The sequence below is a fragment of the Dreissena polymorpha genome, chromosome 4 (assembly GCF_020536995.1).
Source record: "Dreissena polymorpha isolate Duluth1 chromosome 4, UMN_Dpol_1.0, whole genome shotgun sequence".
Classification (NCBI taxonomy): domain Eukaryota; kingdom Metazoa; phylum Mollusca; class Bivalvia; order Myida; family Dreissenidae; genus Dreissena; species Dreissena polymorpha.
In genome coordinates, this window is record NC_068358.1 from 57,319,464 (window position 1) to 57,345,203 (window position 25,740).

At 34.3% G+C, this 25,740-nt stretch overlaps 1 protein-coding gene across 1 annotated transcript in view; it reads left to right on the forward strand.

Moving 5' to 3' along the window:
• LOC127878915 (transmembrane protein 131-like) overlaps positions 1–25,740 on the forward strand; it is an 88,912-nt gene that overhangs the window by 4,204 nt on the left and 58,968 nt on the right. Inside the window, 5 exon segments of the mRNA XM_052425464.1 lie at positions 744–811; positions 2,257–2,280; positions 5,098–5,129; positions 11,219–11,284; positions 24,553–24,676. Coding sequence (XP_052281424.1) covers positions 744–811; positions 2,257–2,280; positions 5,098–5,129; positions 11,219–11,284; positions 24,553–24,676 — 314 coding nt within the window.

The window sequence follows — 25,740 nt, forward strand, 5'->3', positions numbered from 1 at the left end:
AAACTTTGATTTTGGATTTGGGAATGGGGCCTAAATTCGACCCTACAGAAATGGGCGGAAATTGCCTGATCGTCCGTCTACCATGCACATTTTGCGTGACACTTCTAGTTTGAAACGTAACTGAATTAAAACAAACTTTCACAACAACAAAAAATTAACAAAAAAAACGCAAGCAATCAGGAACAAAAACTCATCATGTGATGAAAAGAACGTCAAAATATTTTACTGCTTTTTGACCGATTGCAATTTGCGCTGTTGTTGTTGTTGTAATGCGTTAAGGGAGATAATCAAGCGACATCTTTGCTTAAGCAAAAAGGAGCAAAATGACTGAAAAGACACGCAAATTTCGAAGTCAATTGCTGATTTTCCGAATCTGAGCGCTTTTCAACCGGCCAAAATCTCATTTCAAATGGCTGATTTTGCCGGCAGCCTGCTCTTATTGAGAACCCTGACAGTATGAGTTTTTACACCATACATCTGTCAAGTTCCAGTTTTTCTCATCCAAAACAGTATAGTGAATGAAAAAAATAAAATCTTATTACATCATTTGGAGTAAATATGAATAACTGCTAGTGCTTATAAATGTGCTACAGTGATGAGACTTAGGCTAGTATGAAACTGTTTAATGTTTCTCTAAGCTGATGTGAAATTACAGGTCTATACAATTATTGGAATTGTCAATCATGTTTTTTCCACTCGTCTGCCTTTATGCCATGTATCATATTTCTTCCATTTTGTTTCAGCTTTCATACAGACAGACAAACACTTAACCTATATTATTGGTGATGTACTTTCTGGAATTCCAATTGAAGTGAGTATTGCTCATTTATAACCTTAACTCTGCAAATAATATCAGTGGTTTAATGTTGAACACTAATATTTCTCTTCACATGAATAGCCACATTTGATGCATATGATATAATTAAAGCCACACACCTTATTTGGCATAGTAAATTTAAGTATAAATAAGAAACATATTTTATCTATGCCAATTAGAATACATCTAGTGGTTACAATGTAGAAATCCATCTCTTTGCAATTAATGCAGCGCTTCAAAACTTAAAAATAATCACGTTTGTCGAAGTGAATGAACGTATACGTCTAGAAATCCTACATTCAGTTTTAAAAGCGATATCGTTTGAAAAATAATAAATTACTAACTAGGCTATAGATTTAATGACAATTTTGCACACTTTCATTGAATTTCATTTCAAAGTCAGCAGCAAGTTGTGTGGCTTTAAGTATTTATAATAAAATATTAAATAAAAAATGCTTCTTTGATAATGTTATATGTATTGGAATACAACCGAACAACTACTGTTTATTGAAACTTGTTATGTTAAGTCAATAACTTTAACAATAATTATATAATTTTTATATATTTTTCTAATGGTTGGTATGCTTAAATCTACCAATTAAATAAAAAAAAATTTTTTAATTTGTCCGAATTAGTGATGGAAAGATACCAGTAGTTATGTTTACTGGTCTTCTAATGAATCTGTTTTTGTTATAAAAGGTATATCCTCAAATATATTTATAATATATGGAAGGCTATGAAAAATATTAGCGACTTAAAGGGATCTTTTCATGGTTTGGTAAATTGACAAAATTGAAAAAAGTTGTTTCAGATTCGCAAATTTTCGTTTTAGTTATGATATTTGTGAGGAACCAGTATTACTTAACATTTACCATAGTCCAATATAGCCATTATATGTAACTTTTGACGAGTTGAAAATCTTAAAACTATAAAGCGTTGCAACGCGAAACGATTGAATAATTTGGAGAGTTCTGTTGTCGTTTAAATTTACGAAACTACGAAGATTGCTTATATAAGGTATAAAATACTTAATCTGTGAATACCCGGCGGAATAGCCGAGAGGGCTAATGCGTTTTTACTTCAGACTAACTCCAGGACTCAGGGGGTAACTGGTTCGAGCCCTGGTACTGGCTACTTTTTTTTTCCTTTTTTTAATTTTATTCTTGATTTTTTACTGGAGTTTTTAAGATCCAATGTTTACATTTATCAATATAAAGCATTTAATGACAAACTTCAAAATATGCCAAAATCTGTGAAAAGGCCCCTTTAAGTGTAAAGACAATATTCTAGAAAAAGCAAAATCTAATATTGTCATATGGTTTGATTAAGATTAATTATTAAGTTAAAGTATCATTATCAAGTATCGGTTAGTCTAAATTTTATTATATCACTTTGACATGTGGGCAGTGCTTAAGGCCATTTAAATTGATAATTTTTAGTTTGTGTCGTTAACATATTTGAAGGTCAGTATCTATCATATTGCACTGTCAAGCTGTTAAAATATATTTCTTAGAAACTTATTTGCATGTTAAGTACTCTCTATTATGTGGTGTATTACATACTACATTTTTTAAATTACATTTGCTTATGTAAATTGTTTATTATGAGATTAGCTTTATTGATTTTTAAAGAGATCTTTTTTGCAATGTATAATAAGCAATATAAAATTTTCACAATGTTTAATGTTATTTTTTCTGATATAGTTGCCAAAGTTAAAAATTATTTATTTATTGTTGAACATCAGCATTATCCAGAATACTTATTAAATAAGAAACACAGCAGAAAGTTGTAGTTTACAACTTGCTAACAATCAAGGGAAAAGGATATCCTGTGTATATGATTTATCTGTCATTATTATCTTCAAACAGAAGTGAAGCCTTCAATCAAATATAGCTGATATGTTAAATTCGTATAATTTATCTTTGGTTGATAATCAACCTATCAGCCTGCATTGCACATTGTGGTGATAAGTCATGTTGGCTTCTGATGGATAGATTATGCGTTGGCATTAAGTTGCATGGCTGTATTTAATAGAAGTGGAAATAACTCATATTTCTTTTCATTTTTATGTCCCCCAGTATTTACTGGGGGACATATTGTACTGGGGGACATGTTTTGTTTTTGCCCTGTCTGTTGGTTGGTTTGTTTGTTTGTTTCTTTGCGTCAAACTTTAACATTGCCATAACTTTTGCAATATTGAAGATAGCAACTTGATATTTGGCATGCATGTGTATCTCATGGAGCTGCACATTTCAAGTGGTGAAAGGTCAAGGTCATCCTTCAAGGTCAAATTTAAAATATATGGGTCACAATCACTAAACGTAAACATTTGCCATATCTTTTGCAATATTGAACATAGAAACTTCATGTTTGACCTGCATGTGTATCTCATGCAGTGCTCCAGCTAGGATTTGAAAAGGGCAGGGGGGCTTTTTTGTCAAAAGGGCACTTTGGACGCGCAGTATTTTGTGAAAAGGGCACTTTTGATGTGCAGTATTTTGTGAAAAGGGCACATTCGAGCGCGCGGGTGTTTCTGGAATGCTTTCTATTGCATGTTAATTTATATGTTATAAATAATTGTATTATTCCCATTATTAATAAACCATTCAAATATAATGTCTACAATGAGGATTAAACTAATTACAATGTAATAAGAGATTTATGAATTATCATAATGTAAAAAAAAAATTTTTTTTTTTTTTTTAAGGGGGGGGGGCAGGGCGGAGGTTCGGGAGGGCAGGGCGCGGAGCCCTTCGATTTAGGCCTAGCTGGAGCACTGTCATGGAACTGCACATTTTGAGTGGTGAAAGGTCAAGGTCATCCTTCAAGGTCAAAGGTCAAATATATGGGTCAAAACCGCTCATTTACTATACACTATAACTTCGTAACAACTTCTCAAATGCATATGGAGCTACACATTTTAATTTTTACAATGTTAAGCTCAAGGTCATCATTAAAGGTCATTTGCAAAGGTTAATTTTCATTTTAAATATGCCAAAACGTCAGTACCACTTTATACAGATACTTTATATTTTACATGAATGTGTTATTCATACAGCTGAACGTATTAATCGGTGACGTGTCAAGGTCATCCTTCAAGGTCATATACTTAAAAATGCCTATACCTTTTTAACTATTGTGCATAGCATGTCAAACATTTGCCATAACTTTTGCAATATTGAACATATCAACTTCATATTTGGCATGTGTATCTTGAGGAGCTGCACATTTTGAGTGGTGAAAGGTGAAGGTCATCCTTCAAGGTCAAGGTCATCCTTCAAGGTCAAATATATGGAACAAAATCGCTCATTTAATATACACTACATAGCAACTTCATATTTGGCATGCAGGGGGACATAGTGTTTCTCAAACACATCATGTTTTTATTTGTATCAAATTATATATGCAACTTTTTAGAAAAGCATTAATATATATTTTTTAATAAATATATAAATATAATGTCCATTCATACTCGAATCAACACATATGGACACCCTCAACTGTATGTTTTAATGGATGCTAATGGATTGTTTATTTTAGATTAATGATATGACCTGACTTGATATATTTCTCTTTAAGTGCTCTGGCTTTGCATGAAATACTTTATTGAGATAGGGAGTTCTCTTCAAATAAAATGGTTGCATGATTTTAAAAGATGTAAAAAATATTGTTGCTGGTACTAAACATTACTTGAATGATTACTAAACAGTGTTTTTTTTTCATTCAAAATCGACTCCGAAATCGAACCCATTCCCAATGGAAAAAAAAAATTTTTTTCCCAAATGGGAGCTTAAAATTTCCAATGGAAGGTTTCCAAAAAAAAAATATATATATTTTTTTTTTTTTAAGACCTCAATGTTTTTTTTCATCTCTCATTCATATAAGTTCAACCTTAGTAAATATATTCCTGAAAACACTGGTATTCTCAATTTTGGGAATTTAGGAAAAAAACAACAACACTAATTTCCAAATTTTAGTCAAAATGATGCAAATATTCCCAATCCAAATGGACCCATTCCCAAAATGGTGAAAAAACACTGCTATATCATTTTCTGTTCCAAGGACAACAATCGTTAGCTGCTATGAAAATTTGAACACTTCAATAATTGTTCTTTGTTAAGCATAGTTATTTTGAAACTTAAGTTATGAAAAAAAGGTATGTTTTACTTTTAACAACACAAATATTGCTTTAGTTTTCTTGAAATCAATTTCAACAATATTTTCAAGTGATACTGTTTCCTAAGGTAATAGTTCATGCTGTGTTTGTTTTCTGTTTTCAGGTAAAACCTGGTCAAATTTACAATGATATTCAGTAAGTATGCATTCAGCACAACTTTTTATATTCACCTTAATGCATTCATGTAGATATATACATGAATGCAACTCAGGTAATCAATATACCCCACTCATTGGTTTCAAATAAAATACTTAAGTACATAAATTGTTCAAAATCCAATACAGTTATGTTATTATTAGTGTTGCAAAATAATTAATATGAATTCATGGTTTAAATTTATTTGCTTAATTGTTATTTCATCTTTACTACAATTGTCAGATTTTTTAAAAACAATCATGCAATGGTAGAAATCAATTACAACAGTAATGTCAAAGTAATATCTTAATAAAACATGTCCTAGTTCTCTTATAAACAGTATGTGTTGGTTACATTTAAACCAAATGTTCAAAATAGGTACAATGTTTTGGGTCACATGTCACCTAGTTGTGCTTCAATTGCCCGTGTTTAACAATACAATAATGTGGCCATTTGTGAGCGTGGTAACCCAATTCGGAATTCGTTCAAGCTGAAAATTGAATAGAAAATACCAAGGTTAAAATCTTTGTTGTTTGTTAAGTCAGCAAAATGTGTGCAACAAATGGTTGCTTATGTATAGAGCTTGTTACAGAGTTCACTTAGGTACTAACAATACAGTTTGTTCCATACAATATTGCAAATAGTACATGTATGCTCAGGCAATTTTAATTGTCAAGTTTTAATATTGTTTAAATCTATTAAAACTATTGTGCATATTCAGGGATTTGAATGCCGCTTGTCTAGACGGCAAGTTATTTTAAACATCTGCTTGCCCTCAATAAAGCTCAATTGGTCATTGTAGGCCAGGGTACTACTTAAATGTACCCCGGGTACTCTTTTAATATACTTAACTGTACCCCGGTTACAGAATATATCTGCAATAGAAGCAAAGTGAAAATGGCTTTGTGCAAACAGCATAAAACCAGAGCAGCCTGGGAGTAACTCGCAGTCTGTTCAGGTTTTATGATGTTTGCTGCTCAACAGTATCTAAGGTTTGGAAATAAAGCCTCAAAAACTTCAATCTAGTAAGAAAGGTCTTGAATTAAAAATAACTTTCAACATTGATATTATCTCATAGAAGATGATTAATTGTAATTGATACCAGAGAAATATGGCTATGAAAATTGACTTGCCCAAGTGGCTACCTACAATGGAAAATCACTTGCCCACCAGCATTTTAACGACATGTGGCATGGGCAAGTGGGCTTCTGATAATGTAAACCCCTGATATTATTAGTCCCCTACTGGTTTCACCGGAGGGGACTTATGGTTTTAGCTCTGTGTGTCTGTCAGTCTGTCACACTTTTCTGGATCCTGCAATAACTTTAAAAGTTCTTAATATTTTTTTCATGAAACTTGGAACATGGATAGATGTCAATATGGACATTATGCACGTCATATCATTTCGTTCCTACGTCAAAAATTCTGGTTGCTATGGCAACAAATAGACTAGAAATACTTCTGTAAATGGTGGTTTTCTGGATCCTGCGATAACTTTTTAAGTTCTTTATATTTTTTCATGAAACTTGAAACATGGATAGATGGCAATATGGACATTATGCATGTCATTTCATTTTGTTCCTATGTCAAAAATTCTGGTTGCTATGGCAACAAATAAAAAAACAAACAAACTGAAAATGGTGGAATTTCTGACAATGGTGGAGCCGGTAGGGGACTTATATTGCTTGACAATAGTCTTGTTTATATTATGTCAGTTGCTTTCCTCGTAAAAAGGTTGTGTGAATATTGAATGCTTTCATCATCCAAAGTATTGAATTTCTAACACTAGTATGAGGCTTGGCAAGAACTATAAATGACAGACCAACTGTGAAGACAGATTAGTAGACTGATACCATATTTTTTCCCAGGTCTTTCATCACACCACGGCATTATTGATTCAAAGCAATGAGTTGTTAAACATTTAGCATTACCCTTCTGTTCATTGTGAGCGGAAGAGTTTTATTGATTCTGTGGGAATATGGAAACAGAGCAGTGATTTGGTTATGGTCAGGGAATCTGAACTGATGTTAAGACGACTATTATTAGGTGAAATTTCAGCTATAGGATGCCATGCTTGTTAGCGCGCTAACAACTCAAGTATTGGCTTCATTGCATGACTCTCACAGTTCTAAATGGTTTGGCTGTGGCTGTATTATGTGACAGTTGTGACCTTGTTAATTCTCAATGTCGCCCACCATTTTGCATTCTTTGTTTTCATCTTTGCTTTAAAGTCTTTTTGCTGGAGTTTCTACCAAAATGCACAAAGCACTGATATTTTCAGATTATTAAATAACTTATTTTGCAAAGATAGTCCTTCGGAAAATTTGACCAAGACAGCCTGAAAGCTAATTTGACCAGGGGCGCTAAGGTTCCTGAATTTTTCTGAACATAACCTGTCTGTTAAATCAAAGCATACCCACTAAAAATGGTATCCTTGCACTAGGCTTGTGGATTTGTTGTACGTTTTACTTTTAGTTTTCATTTTAAAATCAAGCAAACTTAAGGCCACACCTTCTCTAATAGTGTTTAGATTGTTAAGAAAAACTTGCTTAAAACATTTGATTAAGTCGTACTATTTTAAAATTGATTTTGTTGTTCAGAATTGTACTAACATTGTTTATTTTGCAAAGAATTGCCATTTAAAGCTTATACAATTAATACAGATAAATGTTTGTTCACATTAAATTTGCAAATATGAGACATACTTTTTCACCTGTAACTTTTTTAGCTCACCTGATTGCTCAGGTGAGCTTTTGTGACCGGTCTTTGTCCGTCCTAGGTCCGTCAGTCTGTCCATTTACATTTGCTCGTAAACACTCTAGAGGCCACATTTCTTGTCCCATCTTCATGAAACTTGGTCAGAAGCTTTGTCCCAATGAAATCTCGGCCCAGTTCGAAACTGGGTTGTGCCGGGTCAAAAACTAGGTCACTAGGTAAGAAAAACCTTGTAAACACTGTAGAAGTCTCATTTCATGCCCAATCTTTGTGTAACTTTTTCAAAATGTTTGTCTTAATGATATCTTGGTTGAGTTTAAAAGTGGTTCCGATCCGTTGAAAAACATGGCCGCCAGTGGGCGGGGCAGTTTTCCTAATTTGGCTATAAAGAAACCTTGTAAACACTCTAGAAGTCACAATTTTTGCCCAATCATCATGAAAGTTGGTCAAAACGTTGGTTAATTGATGTCTCAGACGAGTTCGAAAATGGTCGAGATCGGTGAAAAAACATGGCCACTAGTGGGCGGGGCTTTTTTGTCTATATGTATATAGTGGCAGTTTTCCCTTTTTGGCTATAGAGAAACCTTGTAAACACTCTAGAAGTCACAATTTTTGCCCAATCATCATGAAAGTTGGTCAAAACATTGGTTTGAAAATGGTCGGGATCGGTGAAAAAACATGGCCGCCAGTGGGCGGGGCATTTTTCTCTATATGTAAATAGTGAAAACATGTGAACACAGTAGAAAGTACATTTTTGGCCCAATTTTCATGAAATTTGCTCAGAACATTTGTTTCCTTGTTACAAGAGTTGGGTTCAAAAATGGTTCCAGTCAGTTGAATAACATGGCTGCTGGGAGGGGGGCAGTTTTCTCATTATGCCCCCCCCCCCCCCCCTTCGAAGAAGAGGGGGTATATTGTTTTGCTCATGTTTGTCCGTCCGTCCACCAGATGGTTTCCTGATGATAACTCAAGAGCGCTTATGCCAAGGATCATGAAACTTCATAGGTACATTGATCATGTCTCGCAGATGACCCCTATTGATTTTCAGGTCACAAGGTCAAAGGTCAAGGTCACAATGACCCGAAATAGTAAAATGGTTTCCGGATGATAACTCAAGAACACTTATGCCTAGGATCATGAAACTTCATAGATACATTGATCATGACTCGCAGATGACCCCTATTGATTTTCAGGTCACTAGGTCAAAGGTCAAGGTCACAGTGACCCGAAGCAGTAAAATGGTTTCCGGATGATAACTCAAGAACGCTTATGCCTAGGATCATGAAACTTCATAGGTACATTGATCTTGACTCGCAGATAACCCCTACTGATTTTCAGGTCACTAGGTCAAAGGTCAAGGTCACGATGACCCGAAAAAGTAAAATGATTTCCAGATGATAACTCAAGAACCCTTAGGCCTAGGATCATGAAATTTCATAGGTACATTGATCATAACTTGTAGATGACCCCTATTAATTTTGAGGTCACTAGGTCAAAGGTCAAGGTCACGACCCGAAATAGTAAAATGGTTTCCGGATGATAACTGAAGAACGCTTAGGCCTAGGATCATGAAACTTCATAGGTACATTGATCATGACTTGCAGATGACCCCTATTGATTTTCAGGTCACTAGGTCAAAGGTCAAGGTCACGGTGACCCAAAATAGTAAAATGGTTTCCAGATGATAACTCAAGAATGCTTATGCCTAGGATCATGAAACTTCATAGGTACATTGATCATGACTCGAAGATGACCCCTATTGATTTTCAGGTCACCAGGTCAAAGGTCAAGGTCACGGTGACCTGAAATAGTAAAATGGTTTCTGGATGATAACTCAAGAACGCTTATGCCTAGGATCATGAAACTTCATAGGTACAATGATCATGACTCGCAGATGACCCCTATTGGTTTTCAGGTCACTAGGTCAAAGGTCAAGGTCATGGTGACCTGAAATAGTAAAATGGTTTCTGGATGATAACTCAAGAACGCTTATGCCTAGGTTCATGAAACTTCATAGGTATATTGATCATGACTCGCAGATGACCCATATTGATTATCAGGTCACTAGGTCAAAGGTCAAGGTCACAGTGCCAAAAAACGTATTCACACAATGGCTGTCAAGGTCACGGTGACTCAACTTAGAAAAATGGTGTCCGGATGATAACTCAAGAATGCTTACGCATAGGATCATGAAACTTCATAGGTACATTGATCATGACTCGCAGATGAAATAATGATGAAACTTGACCAGAATGTTTGTCTGGACAATATCTAGGTCAAGTTTGACATTTGGTAAAGATTGAATGAACCGAATCCTCTCAGATGAGCGAACTAGGGCCATCTTGGCCCTCTTGTTTATATTTTACACTGTCTTATTCATTGATGTACGCAAAATATCCAGTTTTTTCCATCTTTAAATGTAATAATATTTTGGCACCCATTTTTATTCACACCCATCTACCTACGTGTTTGTAAAAAAAGATGCCGCCCCATCATACCATTTGGGCATTATTATATAATTGTGAACTCAATATATTTTATACTGTTTTACATGTTTGCAACACAAAAACAATGAATTATGTTATTGCAATTTTGTGTTTTGTATGATTTACTTTTTTGATTTTGTTTACCTGGTAATAAAATAAAATATACTTCATAACTATAAAATTAGATCTGGTGTCAAAAAAAAAAGCTGTATGTAGACCACCTTGTTATAATTTTGTCTGCACATTGCTTCATGGTGTTCAAAAAACAACTGGCTTCATTGAATTAAATAGTGACTATAGTTTGTTTAACATTCGTCAACAGCTTATTGGCATTTATTTATTTAATGGTGTTGACTATAAAATTATAAGCCACAATAAGTCTTTAAGGGGTTAAAATTCTATCAGAAAGAATATTTCAAAGTTGTATAAAACATACTTTCACCATAAACAATGCTTAAATGTTAGTGCAGTCTAAACAGGCCTCATAATGCAATTTTCACAACGAATGTTTTTTTATTGTTGGTAAACAAAACACGTGTAATAGACATATTTTTGGGTTGTTTTTATGGAAAACTTTTATTGTTTTTGGATGTCGGTTTGTAGGTGCCTGTTATACACGCTGGTGTCTTATATTCTAGAAATTATGTTATTATTTGAAATCGAACAAACATCTAAAGAAGGTGATCTTAACACTATCCTGTAAAATCAGATTTCAGAATAGTCTTGAAATCAAGCCTGGTTGAATCAAGGCCAGTATTTCCTTAAAAAGAACACAAACAAGAAAACTATAATATGTATTGCTTGAAAAAAGTGGTTTTCATAATCTGGTATAGTTTTTGGTACTTTAATTTCTTGTATTCCTATAAGATAATTCTTTTTTTTTTTCAGAAGAGATGAAATATTATTACCAAATGCCATTCATTTGGACCCAGCCATGTTGGATTTTCACGAACAGTGAGTATTCTTGTATATAACCACAACAACCTTCACGGGTAACATTTGCTAGCACAAAATTACATGTAACATGCTGATCATTATAGCTGTTTTTATTTCTTAATTGACATTCCTGAAGTTATGTCCAATTTCCACTTATGAGACAAACTCATAGAAATATTTTTTTGGTGTTCCCCTGCTTACCATATAAATTGCTTTAGGTCGCAGACTTAAAGTGGCCTTTTCACAGATTTTGGCATATTTTGAAGTTTGTCATTAAATGCTTTATATTGATAAATGTAAACATTGGATCTTAAAAGCTCCAGTAAAAAATCAAGAATAAAATTTAAAAAAGGAAAAAAAAGTGGCCGGTACCAGGGCTCGAACCAGTGACCCCCGGAGTCCTGGAGTTAGTCTGAAGTAAAAACGCATTAGCCCTCTCGGCTATTCAGCCGATTATACACAGCTAAAGTATTTTATAAGCAATCTTTGTAGTTTCGAAAATTTAAAGACAACAACAGAACTCTCCAAATTATTCAATCGTTTCGCGTTGCAACGCTTTATAATTTTTAGGTTTTCAAATCGTCAAAAGATACATATAATGGCTATATTGGACTATGGTAAATGTTCAATAATACTGTTTCCTCATAGAAGTCACAAGTTTTGGTTCAGTTACTCGCATATAATTTGAACATCACTTGGACATGGGTGACATAAAGTCAGTCACAAAATGTTGAGTATAATTGTTGTCATCGATTACTATAGGCTTTGCCAGGAGTCAAAATCATTACTCTAGGATATGGCTATAAACCAGTGTGCGATGAAATGTTCTCACTTGAAAAGTATAGAAAAATATTGAATAATTGATAACATGGTCTCAGTTGAATTTCATAGAAAAAAATGTTGAATAATTGATGTTTTGGAAATATTCTGTTATCTACATTTATTGAACATGTAGATTACCTTTAGCAAAATTGATTTATGTAAATAAAAACAAAATACAATTCTGAGAAAACTTCATATATTATCTATAAAAACAACTATTGACAGAAGATGCTGTGTTCAGTAAACGCAGATGCCCTAGAAGCCTTTAAATATCAATTCATTGGCACATTTGAAAAAGGCTTAGTAAAAAATTAGGACAAATAATGCAGAGGTCAAAATGAGGAATTGAGTAACCCATACAATGTAAATATAAAATTAATGTATGTCTGCGTCGTGCACTAATATATAAAAAATGTATGCCCCCTTTCGAAGAAAAGGGGGTATATAGTTTTCGCACTGTCCGTCAGTCTGTCACTCTTTTCTTGTCCACTCTCTAATTATACCCCCATTACCATTGGTAATGGGGTTATATAGAAGTCACTTTGTCTGTTGGTCTGTCGGTCTGTCCCGAAATTTCATCCGATCCTCACCAAACTTGGTCAAGTTGTATCTTGATGATGCAGTGCTCACGCTGCTGCCAGACATTGTCGCCAATGGCGATATTTTATCCAACTGGCTATTATTTCATAAAATTGTCTAGAGAAAATGGCAATTATTTTATCTGCCTACATCAAACAAAAATTGCCTCTAAAAGTTGTTCTGCGATTGCAAAACGCCTGTAAATCGGGCCATCAAGCAGGAAAAATCGTTAACGAGATGACCTAGCTGTGTACACACTCGACCCTGTGTATTTTCATAAACGCGTCAATAACTTCTGCGACATCGTGGCCTAGGGCGTTTTTCTCAGTGTCCGACAGCAGTGATATATTTCGTAAAAAGCGGCTTTAATCTCCCCGTGCTTGAATAATTATCGGTAGCTGTTAGATCTATTAATTTTTCGCCAATTATAATTTGTCATTATTGAAAGTCGCCGCGAATATTTTCGGCTGATTTTGTTTTTCACGCCATTGAAAATTGCTTGATGAAATAATTATTAAATCGCAATCAATGAATTATCCCCGTAATTACCGCTGTTTGTCGTCTGCTTTAACATTTCTTGATGTGTGATAAATTGATAATGATTTCAATTTTTAGCCAGGTTATCTGGTTAAAAATAATACTGAAAAACACTTCTTTTCTCCATTTGAAGCATTTTTAGCAAAACAGCAACAACACAAATCCCCCAATTTTAGTCAAAACGCTGCGATTTTTTCCCAATTCAAAGGGACCCGGCATATGCCATGGCCAGCTTATTTTAACGAAACACGTGTTAGAAATTACACTGAGGCAGGGACCTATACAAACAAACTTTGTTTAGGTCCCTGACTGAGGTGGTGTATTTTAATTCACGCTCTGTGACGTTATTTAATGTAAACATGATTGGCATTGCGAAAGTGTTATTGTTGGAATAAATCATTTACATTTGATAATGGCCTCTGCCTACCTTATAGCGGCTGATGGCAAACGTCGTAATAAGACATAAAGCAATCGAACGATATGCACCTTTTATTTAATCATTAATGTGAAAAACGTGTACAATTTTTCGGATTGCCGTTTTCGGATACTGTATTTTTGTCGTCGATTATGATTTATTTTGAAGTTCATAATAGAAAAAATAGAATACAAACGAATACACATACCGTGATACGGAAGGTGTTGTTTATAATATTTCGAATTGTATTCACCAGAAATTGCAATTGGAAAAACTGTAATAAAAAGTATAATTAGTAAGGGCTCTGGGTGGGGTGGGGGCTCTGCCCTTTATTCTCATGTGTATGTAACTGTAGCTGATATCTGGTTTGTTCAGTGACACCCACAACCTTGATTGTATTCTTTATTGTAAAGCCATGATAATATTTTATAAAAAAATGACACACTGATATTATGCTTGTTTGTATATTATATATTATAACTTAAATTCAATAGATATACATTTAATGAAACATAGAAAAAATAAGATAGATTGTTTTTTTTTGTTTGCCTTCAGTACCGATTTGCTGAAAAGTCCGCGTCTGTTTTGGCTATTATTTTTTTAAGGAAAAAAATTATGGCTATTATTTTCTGAAGGCCAGTGTGAGCACTGATGATGTATTGGTCAAGTTTGAATATGGCTCATGCTGGGTCAAAAACTAGGTCACGGGGTCACTTAGTGTGTTTTAAACCGAAAGTTTGTCCAGACCATAACTATGTCATTTATCATTAGATTTTAAAATAACTTGGTACATTTGTTCACCATCATGGGACGGTGTGTTGCGTGAAAAAAGTACGTCGATATCTCCAAGGTCAAGGTCACACTTGGAGTTCAAGGGTCAAATGCTTGTCTGGGCCATAACTTAATCATTTATTGTCAGATTTTAAAATCATTTGGCAAATTTATTCACCTTCATGGGACGGTGTGTCGCGCGAAAGAATTACGTCAATATCTCGAAGGTCAAGGTCACACTTTTGAGGTCAAAGATTAAAAATGGCCATAAATGAGCTTGTCTGGGCAATAACTATGTCGTTCATTGTGAGATTTTAAAATCATTTGGCACATTTGTTCACAATCATTGGATGGTGTGTCGCGCAATTGAATTACCTCCTTATCTCCAAGGTCAAGGTCACACTTTGAGTTCAAAGGTCAAAAATGGCCATAAATGAGCTTGTCCGGGCCATAACTATGTTGTTCATTGTGAGATTTTAAAATCATTTGGCTCATTTGTTCACCATTATTGGACGGTGTGTCGCGCGAAAGAATTACGTCAATATCTGCAACGTCAAGGTCACACTGTGAGTTCAAAGGTCAAAAATGGCCATAAATGATATTGTCCGGGCCATAACTATGTCATTTATTGTGAGATTTTTAAAATACCTGGTACATTTTTTCACAATCATTTGACGATGTGTCATGCGAAAAAATTATGTCGATAACTCCAAGGTCTAGGTCACACTTGGAGTTCAAAAGTAAAAAAATGGCCATAAATTTGGATGGCACGTCATGCGAAAGAATTCAAGAGTTCAAAGGTCGAAATGGCCATAAATGATAATGGCATTATAATTCTTAAAAATCGCCATAAATTTGATTCTCTTGTTTTGTGAAGACAGCATGCAAAATAGTCTGTGTCAATGCGGCATGTTGGGGTATACGTCACGTCTGTGACAAAGCTCTAGTTCAAATAGTTTTCATCTGATCTTTACCAAACTTGGTCAGAAGTTGTATCTAGACAATATTTAGGTTAAGTTCGAATATGGGTCATGCCAGGTCAAAAACTAGGTCACGGGGTCACTAAGTGCATTTCAAGGATTTAGCATGGTGTCCGCTCTCTAATTGAAGTAGTTTTCATCTGATCTTTACCAAACTTGGTCAGAAGTTGTATAAAGACGATATCTAGGTAAAGTTTGAATATGGGTCATGCCAGGTCAAAAACTAGGTCATGGGGTCACTTAGTGCATTTCAAGGATTTAGCATGGTGTCCGCTCTCTTATTGAAGTAGTTTTTATCTGATCTTAACCAAACTTTGTCAGAAGTTGTTTCAAGACAATATCTAGGTCAAGTTCGAATATGGGTCATGCTGGGTCAAAAACTAGGTCACGGGGTCACTTAGAGCATTTCAATAACTTCTATCAAAGTGTTTATTGGGGGCATATGTCATCCTATGGAGACATCTCTTGTTTTAATGGGTAGTTGTAGGGGATTAAAATAGCATGAAGTACACTCTCAATATTTTTCATCCTTTTAGCTTCTTCTATCTTTAATAATTTGGTGCCATTTTTTATGGGAAAAGAAAGAGAATTTGCAGTTCCTGGAACTTTTCAGTGGGTTCTTGCCTTGAAATATGTAAATAACCTTATAATAATAAAACACCTGAACATTGTATTCTAAGTAGGGCTTAATTTTATGATGTTGCTAAAAGGATTACACACATTTTGTACGGTCTGCATGGCACTGCTTTCATGTTAAATGTACAAGGCATTACACTAGATTGCCGATCTCATTAATAGATTTCACAGTGGACAAGGAATCGCATTCCATTTACACCACAGTTTTCCTCAATCAATATTTTGAAACACACAATAAAGTACCTTGTCAATATTGTGGGATCAATGGTGCTAAGAGACGTGGCTTATAGTACGACTAATTCTCGGGAATTCATGGTTGGACAGCAAAGGCCACTGACACCTTTGGGAGAGTATTCAAAGGTCTAGCAGGTGCTTTAAGGAAAAGGTGTGGAGAAATTTGACAAGAGCATATTATTAACTATGATTTTTTAATTAAATTACTACACCACGTCAGTATTAACATGTTCTGTTTATAAACTTGTCAAGGCGAGCCTTAAGCATTCAGTTGTGCAATTTATAACTAAGATACTCGATCATGAGCACTTCAATGCATAAAAAAAAGTGGTGTATATATTTTCAGTAATCAAAACCATCCCCAGCCACTTTGCTCTACACGGTAAAATTTAAATTGCATTAGCACCGATAAACAGATTTGTGTGGGCGGGCTTATACACTGTATATCAATGTCAGTTTATTGCTCTCATGTATTGATATGGTAATTTAGGTTTGCTTCGGCGAATTTCTGATTTAGATATTTATTAAAGGGACAAACAAACACTTGATTTATGCCCAGAAAGATCAAAAAAGTGAAGTCACAGAACTTTGTTTTTTTCCTTAGCTAATAATGCTCGTTTTTACAGTAATACAGTACAGCCAACGCGGAACAAACATATTTCGCGATCCGCGGCGCCAAGGCGCAACAAGTCGATGCCGAGTCGGCTGTTGAAGCCGCGTCAGTATGCGGCGGCAAGTCGCATTTCGCCAGAAAGCTTCGCATCTGTCCGATGAGGCAAGCCACGATCCGCGACTTGACACTGAGTCGATGCGCATCTTCAAATCAAAATCTTTTTAAAATGATTAGTTAGTCAAAGAAATTTAAAAGAACAATTATAATAATATTTAAAATCATAATTAATTTTATGTGCGCAGATTCAAAATAGATAAACTAGTTAATAAAAAAGCATGCTGTTGTTTTGTTTTTAGTGATTGCATTCCCGTTTCTAAAGAAATTGCTGTCATCCGGATAGAAATAATTATTTTAAAAGAATACAAATAAAAAAATCCAATTTATAAAAACAAAATACAATTATCACGGGCATGTATTAATAAAATTCCAATAATCATTTGCCATTGTCATTTTTAGAATCGGCTTAAGTACTTTAAGTTACTTTGTGTGCGTTTATTGCGCCGTATGATTATTGTCTTTATATTAAACGATCAACAAACATATTTGTTTTGGGTTTAATTTTTATGACAACATGTTTTAGCATATAAACAATGTCACATAATTATGTTTTGGCACATTCAAGTGGTCAAGACTCCAGCAGGTGGTGGATTTATAATTTGCTTGTTGTTTTTGCTATTATATTTTAGCTGAGACAATTAGCAGTTTGAAGCCACATCAATAACCAACACTTAACCCTTTCCCTCTCAGAAGCAAAGTGAAAATGGCTCTGTGCAAACAGCATAAAACTAGAACAGTTTGCGAGTAACTGGCAGTTTGTTCAGGTTTTATGCTGTTTGCTGCTCATCAGTATCTAAAGGTTGAAATTGAAGCCTTTAAAACTTGAATCTAGTAAGAAAGGTCTTTAATTAAATGTAACTTTCTAAGGGACTACTAATGTGTAAAAATACATATCTAAGTGGTAAAGGGTTAATTGTTGTTTTGTTCATTATCAGCTTATTATAACTATTGCTTGACTATGCGTATATAAAGTAGTTTCATTTCGTTTATATTATACAGTTGATATCGCTAATCATTACCCGATAATCCCATATATTCCAATTTATAGCAAATTCCGGTTAACATTTATGATAAAAGTGCTCAAGACACACACACACATTCGCAATTATTCTTACATGTAAGTCAGGGGTGGCGAAATCAAATGTCCGAGTTGCCCGAGTCGTGCATTTGCTTGTCTGGGCAACTGATTTTTTTCAATTAAGTTGTCCGTGGACAACCAGATTTTTAAAAGTCGGGTCGAGGAATACAAAAAATACATTGTATTTAAGCTGTAATTAAGTTTCACAAAACAAGATGTTGACACACAATTACATTGTCAGTGCTATTTGTGGAGCAATCAAGCTAAAATACGGGCACTCTCCGGCGCAGTGATCTCCCTTATTCTTTAAGAGACCGGCAGCATGCCACATTTTCAGCATTCGGCCTGACTGTTAGACAGTGTACAGACTGGTTTCTTTATTTTTACAATCAGACGGAAATAAAAATATCAAACTAAGATATCCAAAACACTGTCTACCTTGTTTTTTCAGACAATTTTTAATGGTAAAGATGAACGTTTTTAAAAAAAACTTCAACAATGGAGCAGAAACCCGAAGCTTTGAGCAGTACACCCCCTAAAAAAAACAAGAAAGATTATGATATAAAATATGATCTAAATAAACGCACCAGAACTGTTCAAGAAACTTGGCTAAAAGATTTTCCATGGTTACGAGTTGATGATAATCAAATTGCTGCATCTAAAATATGTTAACAGTTCCCCATTTTGCCAGATAAGTGTGGACTTTACACTGGAATGACTGTAAATCGTAAGGACACCTTGTCTGCTCATGAAAAAAGTGCTTAACACACTAAAAAGTGATCGAGTAAAGTTTGATAAAGTCTTAATATTGTTTATAATATACTGCTATAATGAATGTACCATGAAAATACAAGTGTAACTAAAACAAGCAAATTATACTCATTTTGATTTATTCCACATTGTTTTACATTACCAGGTAATCAATAAATCCGTTTATAATTAATAAATATAAACATTAACGGACAAGTGTAGTTCAGCAACAGACAAGTTCAATTTCCTAAATGGTTGTCCGTGGACAAGTATAGTTTTTTTAGCTCATCTATTTTTTGAAAAAAAATTATGAGCTATTGTCATCACCTTGGCGTCGGCGTTGGCGTTGGCGTTGGCGTTGGCGTTGGCGTCGGCGTCCGGTTAAGTTTTGCGTTTAGGTCCACTTTTCTCAGAAAGTATCAATGCTATTGCATTCAAACTTGGTACACTTACTTACTATCATGAGGGGACTAGGCAGGCAAAGTTAGATAACTCTGGCGTGCATTTTGACAGAATTATGTGCCCTTTTTATACTTAAAAAATTGCAAATTTTGGTTAAGTTTTGCGTTTAGTTCCACTTTTCTCAGTAAGTATCAATGCTATTGCATTCAAACTTGGTACACTTACTTACTATCATGAAGGGACTGGGCAGGCAAAGTTAGATAACTCTGGCATGCATTTTGACAGAATTATGTGCCCTTTTTATACTTAGAAAATTGACAATTTTGGTTAAGTTTTGTGTTTAGGTCCATTTTATTCCTTAAGCATCAAAGCTATTGCTTTCATACTTGCAACACTTACTAACTATCATAAGGGGACTGTGCAGGCAAAGTAATGTAACTCTGACTGGCATTTTGACAGAATTATGTGCCCTTTTTATACTTAGAAAATTGAAAATTTGATTAAGTTTTGTGTTTAGGTCCACTTTATTCCTACAGTATCAAAGCTATTGCTTTCATACTTGCAAGATTTATGAACTATCATAAGGGGACGGTGCAGGCAAAGTTATGTAACTCTGACTGGCATTTGGACGGAATTATGGGCCCTTTATACTTAGAAAATTGAAAATTTGGTTAAGATTTATGTTTTGGTCACTTTACCCCTAAAGTATCATAGATATTGCTTTCATACTTGGAACACTCACAAACTATCATAAGGGTACAGTAAAAGGACAAGTTGCATAACTCTGGTTGTCATTGTTACGGAATTATGGCCCTTTTTTGACTTAGTAACTTTTAATATATGGTTAAATTTTGTGTTTCGATCCACTCGAAGTATCAAGGCTATTGCTTTCAAACTTCAAATACTTACATGCTATCATGAGGTTACTGTACCTGGCAACTTGAATTTTACTTTGACCTTTGAATGACCTTGACTCTCAAGGTCAAATTATTAAATTTTGCTAAAATTGCCATAACTTCTTTATTTATGATTAGATTTGATTGATACTTTGATGAAACTACTCTTACCTGACATACCACAATAGACTTCACCCAAACCATCCCCCGTGCCCTCCCCCCCCTCCCCCCCCCTCCCCCCCCCCCCTAATTTTTTTTTTTTTTTTTTTTTTTTTTTATAAGATCATCTCACAAATGACCACCACACCCTCACACTATACCCCCACCCCACCCCCCCCACCCCCCCCCCCCCCAAATTTTTTTTTGATTTTTTTTTTTTTTTTTTTTTTTTTTTTTAAGATCATCTCACAAATTATCACCACACCCTCACACTATACCCCCCCCCCCCGATTTTTTTATTTTTTTATTTTTTTTTCGCTTTTTTGGAAGATAATGTAATAAATGTCCACAACCCCACACTATACACCCCTCTTCACTCCACTCCTCCCTCCTTTGTGATTGAAAATGAGAGTCCCTTCACCTTTAAAAAGAAAATAGATGAGCGGTCTGCACCCGCAAGGCGGTGCTCTTGTTAGATTTCGCCACCCCTGTAAGTATGAAATACATTTTGGCATTTGTTACTATTTAAAAATGTGATGAAATAACGTCCAATCAGGGCGTGTTTTTTTCCACTGAACATGCATAAATCGCCTGACGTGATATACATATTTTTATACAACACAAAATACACCCAAACTTTCCATGCGATGTTGTACATGTCTGCATAATTTTTGCGCGTTTTTTATGCAGACAAAGGATATTTTAGCACTGTTTATTTGACGGTAGAATTTGTTAATGTCGCATTGGCATTAAAATTCGGAAGCGTGTTTCGGATTACAAATTTAATAAAGCTTAATTCAGAATCGATTATTCAGCAGTATATTTACCTTTATCTTGACCTACATGTAATAACAATCTTTCAACCCATTGATTTGTGACAATTTTGTTGAATTTTACAGTTAATAAAATTGTTGCTTATGGCCGTTACCTATCAACTAATTTTACCTTGACTTTGGCCTTCTCTTGCAAACATTTATAAAGAATCTGTCAGATGCAAATGTGTTTGTCAAACACAGATTGTGTTTGTCAAACACAGATTCTTGTTCTGCAGGATTTTATTATTTGGATTTTGTCTAAAAAAAGAAATGTTTAGGTAACAAATGAACTGATTTTGATACACACTTTGTGCATATCCAAAATATTAAGTAAACTTTTTTTTTTGAAAGGTGATTTTGTAAGTAAGATTCTTTTAATGTATTAAATTAGAATCATTAACTGTTTATCTTGCTGGCAAAGTTAATATCATTTAACTTAAAATGAATGCATTTCTTTATATACAATGAGTCATAATATTAAGTACATCTCACAAAGTTAAACGAGGTCATCAACCTCAAAGATGTTTGTCTTTGTCAATATTTTGCTATATGAAAACTTATTCAGTTCATCATGATAGCAAGCCTGAAAGTGTCAAACCTGTTACCAGACCTCTCACTGGTTGAAGCATATGTAGAACAGTCATTACCTTGGCCTTCACATTTGTAGTGTTAACATGGTGATAATGCTATGTTCTAGTAGCAATATCAATTTACTGCATAATTATATTATTTGTTGCATTTTGTTCTTTATATTAAAGGCTCTATAAAGGTCACAAATACAATTATGAAGCATATCAATTGGTCTAATTTTTACCGGATTTCAGTTACTCTTGCATAAAAACTGCTAATAGCACAGCTTAGGTACAACGTTGTCAAGAATTATGGAAGATAAACCCGCTTCATATTTGGAAGATATGTTTACATTTTTGCAACTAACGTGATGTGTAGCCTCAGACCGTTGACATATGCTAAAAATAGCCGAAAGAAAATTCAATTTTAATTCTATTTTAACAACTTTTTACCAGCAGAAAGTAACTTATTAAATCACTACAAACGTTTTAACCATTTAGAAGAGACCTACTTTGTGAGTGATACCGGAAAACGTTAAATGTCATCATTATATTTTTGGTTACCTGAGTCACTTTCACTTTCTCTTTCGCGAGTAAACAGCGATGTAAATAAACTGATTGTTTGTAAACACAATTGACTTGAAGAACACTTTATTTTGAGCTCAAAACAAGTTGTATTGCTAATAATTATTATTATGTCCAATAGCATAATTATTATATATATTGTTTTTTGATTACCTTTATAAATAAAATATGAAAAAAATATTTAAAAATCTGTGAATAATTACGTATCTTCACCTTTATAGAGCCTTTAACTTAAGTACCATACAAAATGGTCATTTTTGCGTATTTCATCCACAAATGATCAAGCATCACTTGTTAGCTACCAATCTGTCTGCAAAAACTGAACATTTTTAGCTCACCTGAGTACAAAGTGATGGGAGTTTTTGTGGTAAATCTCATGATCAGAATGATTATCCAGGCAATATTAAGGCTGAGTTTAAATCTGGGCTACTGCACTTTAAAACATATTATAAGTCAAATGTTAGAAAAACATTTTACCAGGCTAGAGGCCACAGTGGTTTTTTACAGCCATTTTGAGAAAAGGAGTCTGGTCAAATTGGGATTTTTTAATCGCTAAAAGTGGCAAATTCTGAAATTTTTTATCAACAAAAAGGACCAAATTGGGATTTTTTTATCAACACATATTGACACAACAGGTCTTTTCCTGGCCATTTTGGATAAAAATCATATAAATTATGGTTATATAGTTTGTAGGTTGTTTAAACAAAATAATTGAGCTATAGAAACTAATAATCATAAGTCATAAGACACTTCTTTTTTTCTTTTTTTTTTGGAAATTGGGATTTTTTATAATTTCAGTTTGGGATTGGGTCTGTTTGCTTTGGGATGTTCATTTTACGGCCTTTTTTTTACAGTCATAATTTTGACGGGTGTGAGTTTATCAACTCACACTTTTCCTGGGCTAGCTGGTTAACCAGTATCAGGTGCTCATATTTATGCCAGTAACTGACAACTGCAATACTTGAATCAGAGGAAGGAGGTGAATGGCATAAGAAAGGATTTTATGACCAATACCCATATAATATAATGGGGCCAGGGTGGGGGATAGAACCCGCAGTGGTGGGATTTGTAGCCCAGCGCTTTACAGACAGTGCTAGCCAGCCCAACTAATGACACTTGGTTAGATTATTTATCTAGGCCAACCTCAAATCTAGGTCAAGTCTTTTACAATTGGTGTAGCTTGGATTCAGGTGAGCACTTCAGGACTATCATGGCACTCTTGTTATTCATAAACTCTTGCGGTTTCCTCTATTTAGACTATTGATTTTCCCCATTATTATAATTAGTAAAGTTTCAAGTGACAGAAATTAATAATGGCCAATGATTGATAGTTTAAACATAAAAGGACTGTTAAATAATCAATTGTTGATTCTGGTTGCCTAGTTGGCAGCATAGCATACATGCCATGGATTAATACCTAGACAGGTTGCGGTTGCAGCTTCAGATATGCTGATCAGTAGGATATTAAATTTCACTCGCTATCTTTATCCCTTGCAAATCTGCATGTTTAGATGCATCATACAGGGATGAAGTTATATGTGTCTGGGTGATAACTATTATGTTATATGATCAAAATACAAAATGACAATCTCATATCAGATACTTTAAATTTATTCAGTTTAATAAAATGGTATTGAAAACAGTTTAAAATAAATTGTTAAGCTAAATTGAAAATTATGTTTTAGTGAAGTCAATACATATCTTTAATGTTGGTCTCTGTTAAAAATGAAAAAATCTTGAGCTAAGACCTTTTCCATGCCAGCTTATTTTTCCATTATTTTTTAACTTCAACTACATTAGATTTAATTATTTTTTACTGTATAAAGGTAAAAAGTTATCAAATATAATCAGGCAATATGTGCTACCTCCTATTAATAAAGAAGCCTTCAATAATTCATAGAAACAGCTGATGATCAGGGTCACTATTTTATTTGATAGTTGTACAACAATTTTGTTTTCTTGTTGTGGGGAAGAATAGGGATTTTCATGTTAGAATATTTTATTATGTGTGTGTGAATGGTTCTATATGCATTCTTCTAAAACTTTGCATAATGCATGTGAGTAAAGCGTCTTCTCAGATAAGACTGTGCAGTCTTCACATGCTAATAGGGGACAACACTCTCTGTATATATTGGATTTTCGGTTTTGAAGAGACTTTTAAAATGAAGAATTCCATAAATGTTTAACATTTTGTCCCTGATAAGCTTGTGCGGACTGCTCTGTCTAATCTTGGTCGACACTTTACGCACACGCATTAAGCCCAGTTTTCCCACAAAAGGGCTTGTTTTATCATAATTGTTTAAATGTATTTTGTTTATGTATTTTCAGGCCTGTTGGTATGCCACGAATGGAGCAAGTGACAGTGTTGAATACAGATGGAAAAAATAATTTGCATTTACTCTCAATATCTGGGAGTACTGCACATTTTCACTGCTCGTTTTTTCAAGATAAAGTAAGTATTTGGCACGGGTCTAGTTCTTGCAACAACTGTCTCTCTTACTGCAGGGCTTCCTCCTGCTAGGAGTGTTTTTAACTACTCAAATTTACCATAGTCATGTGACATCATAATACTACTTAGTTTTCCTGTTTTGGGGAGAGGGGACAGGGAAAGGATGTTTATTTAATAAACATGTAAGTTGAATTATAAGAAAATAAAGCAAAAACACTCAGATTAAATGATTTCAAATGATCTAACCTGCAGACAAAATTAATGATTTTGATTCCTATTTACTACTGAAATTCTCATTAACACTGATGAAATCAGTTTGCCGGTGGTACACAAAAAACATATGACTTAGGACTACATATTGAACTTTCTAAGCGAAGTTATTATACTTGCAGGTTAATGAAATTTTGCAAGAGATTGAACACATGTTTGGAAAGAGTTTGGACAAGTTGTCTAATGTAGTATTGTACATTAGTGGACATAGTGATAGTTTATGGTAAATGCATCTTCTGCCTTAGACAGGTCAAATTCTTACCAGATTCATGTAGATTTTGGCCATTGTCAAGATTCATGTAGTTGGTTTAAATTTGGAAGACTACTGGTGAAAGTAGTAATATATTTACAGTCCTTGTACATGTAGTTACCAGTAGTGTGGGGTACCTTGGTGATAATCTCTTTCAGACAAGCTTATGATATTCTTTAAAAAACAAACAAACAAAGGGTTCATTTTGTTGTTGCTCTGTGCAACACAAACACATTTGACTATATTTTAAAGGGGCCTTTTCACAGATTTTGGCATATTTTGAAGTTTGTCATTAAATGCTTTATATTGATAAATGTAAACATTGGATCTTAAAAGGTCCAGTAAAAAATCAGAATAAAATTAAAAAAAGGGAAAAAAAGTAGCCGGTACCAGGGCTTGAACCAGTGACCCCCGGAGTCCTGGAGTAAGTCTGAAGTAAAAACGCATTAGCCCTCTTGGCTATATCGCCGGGTATACACTGTTTAAGTATTTTATACCTTATATAAGCAATCTTCGTAGTTTCGTAAATATAAACGACAACAACAGA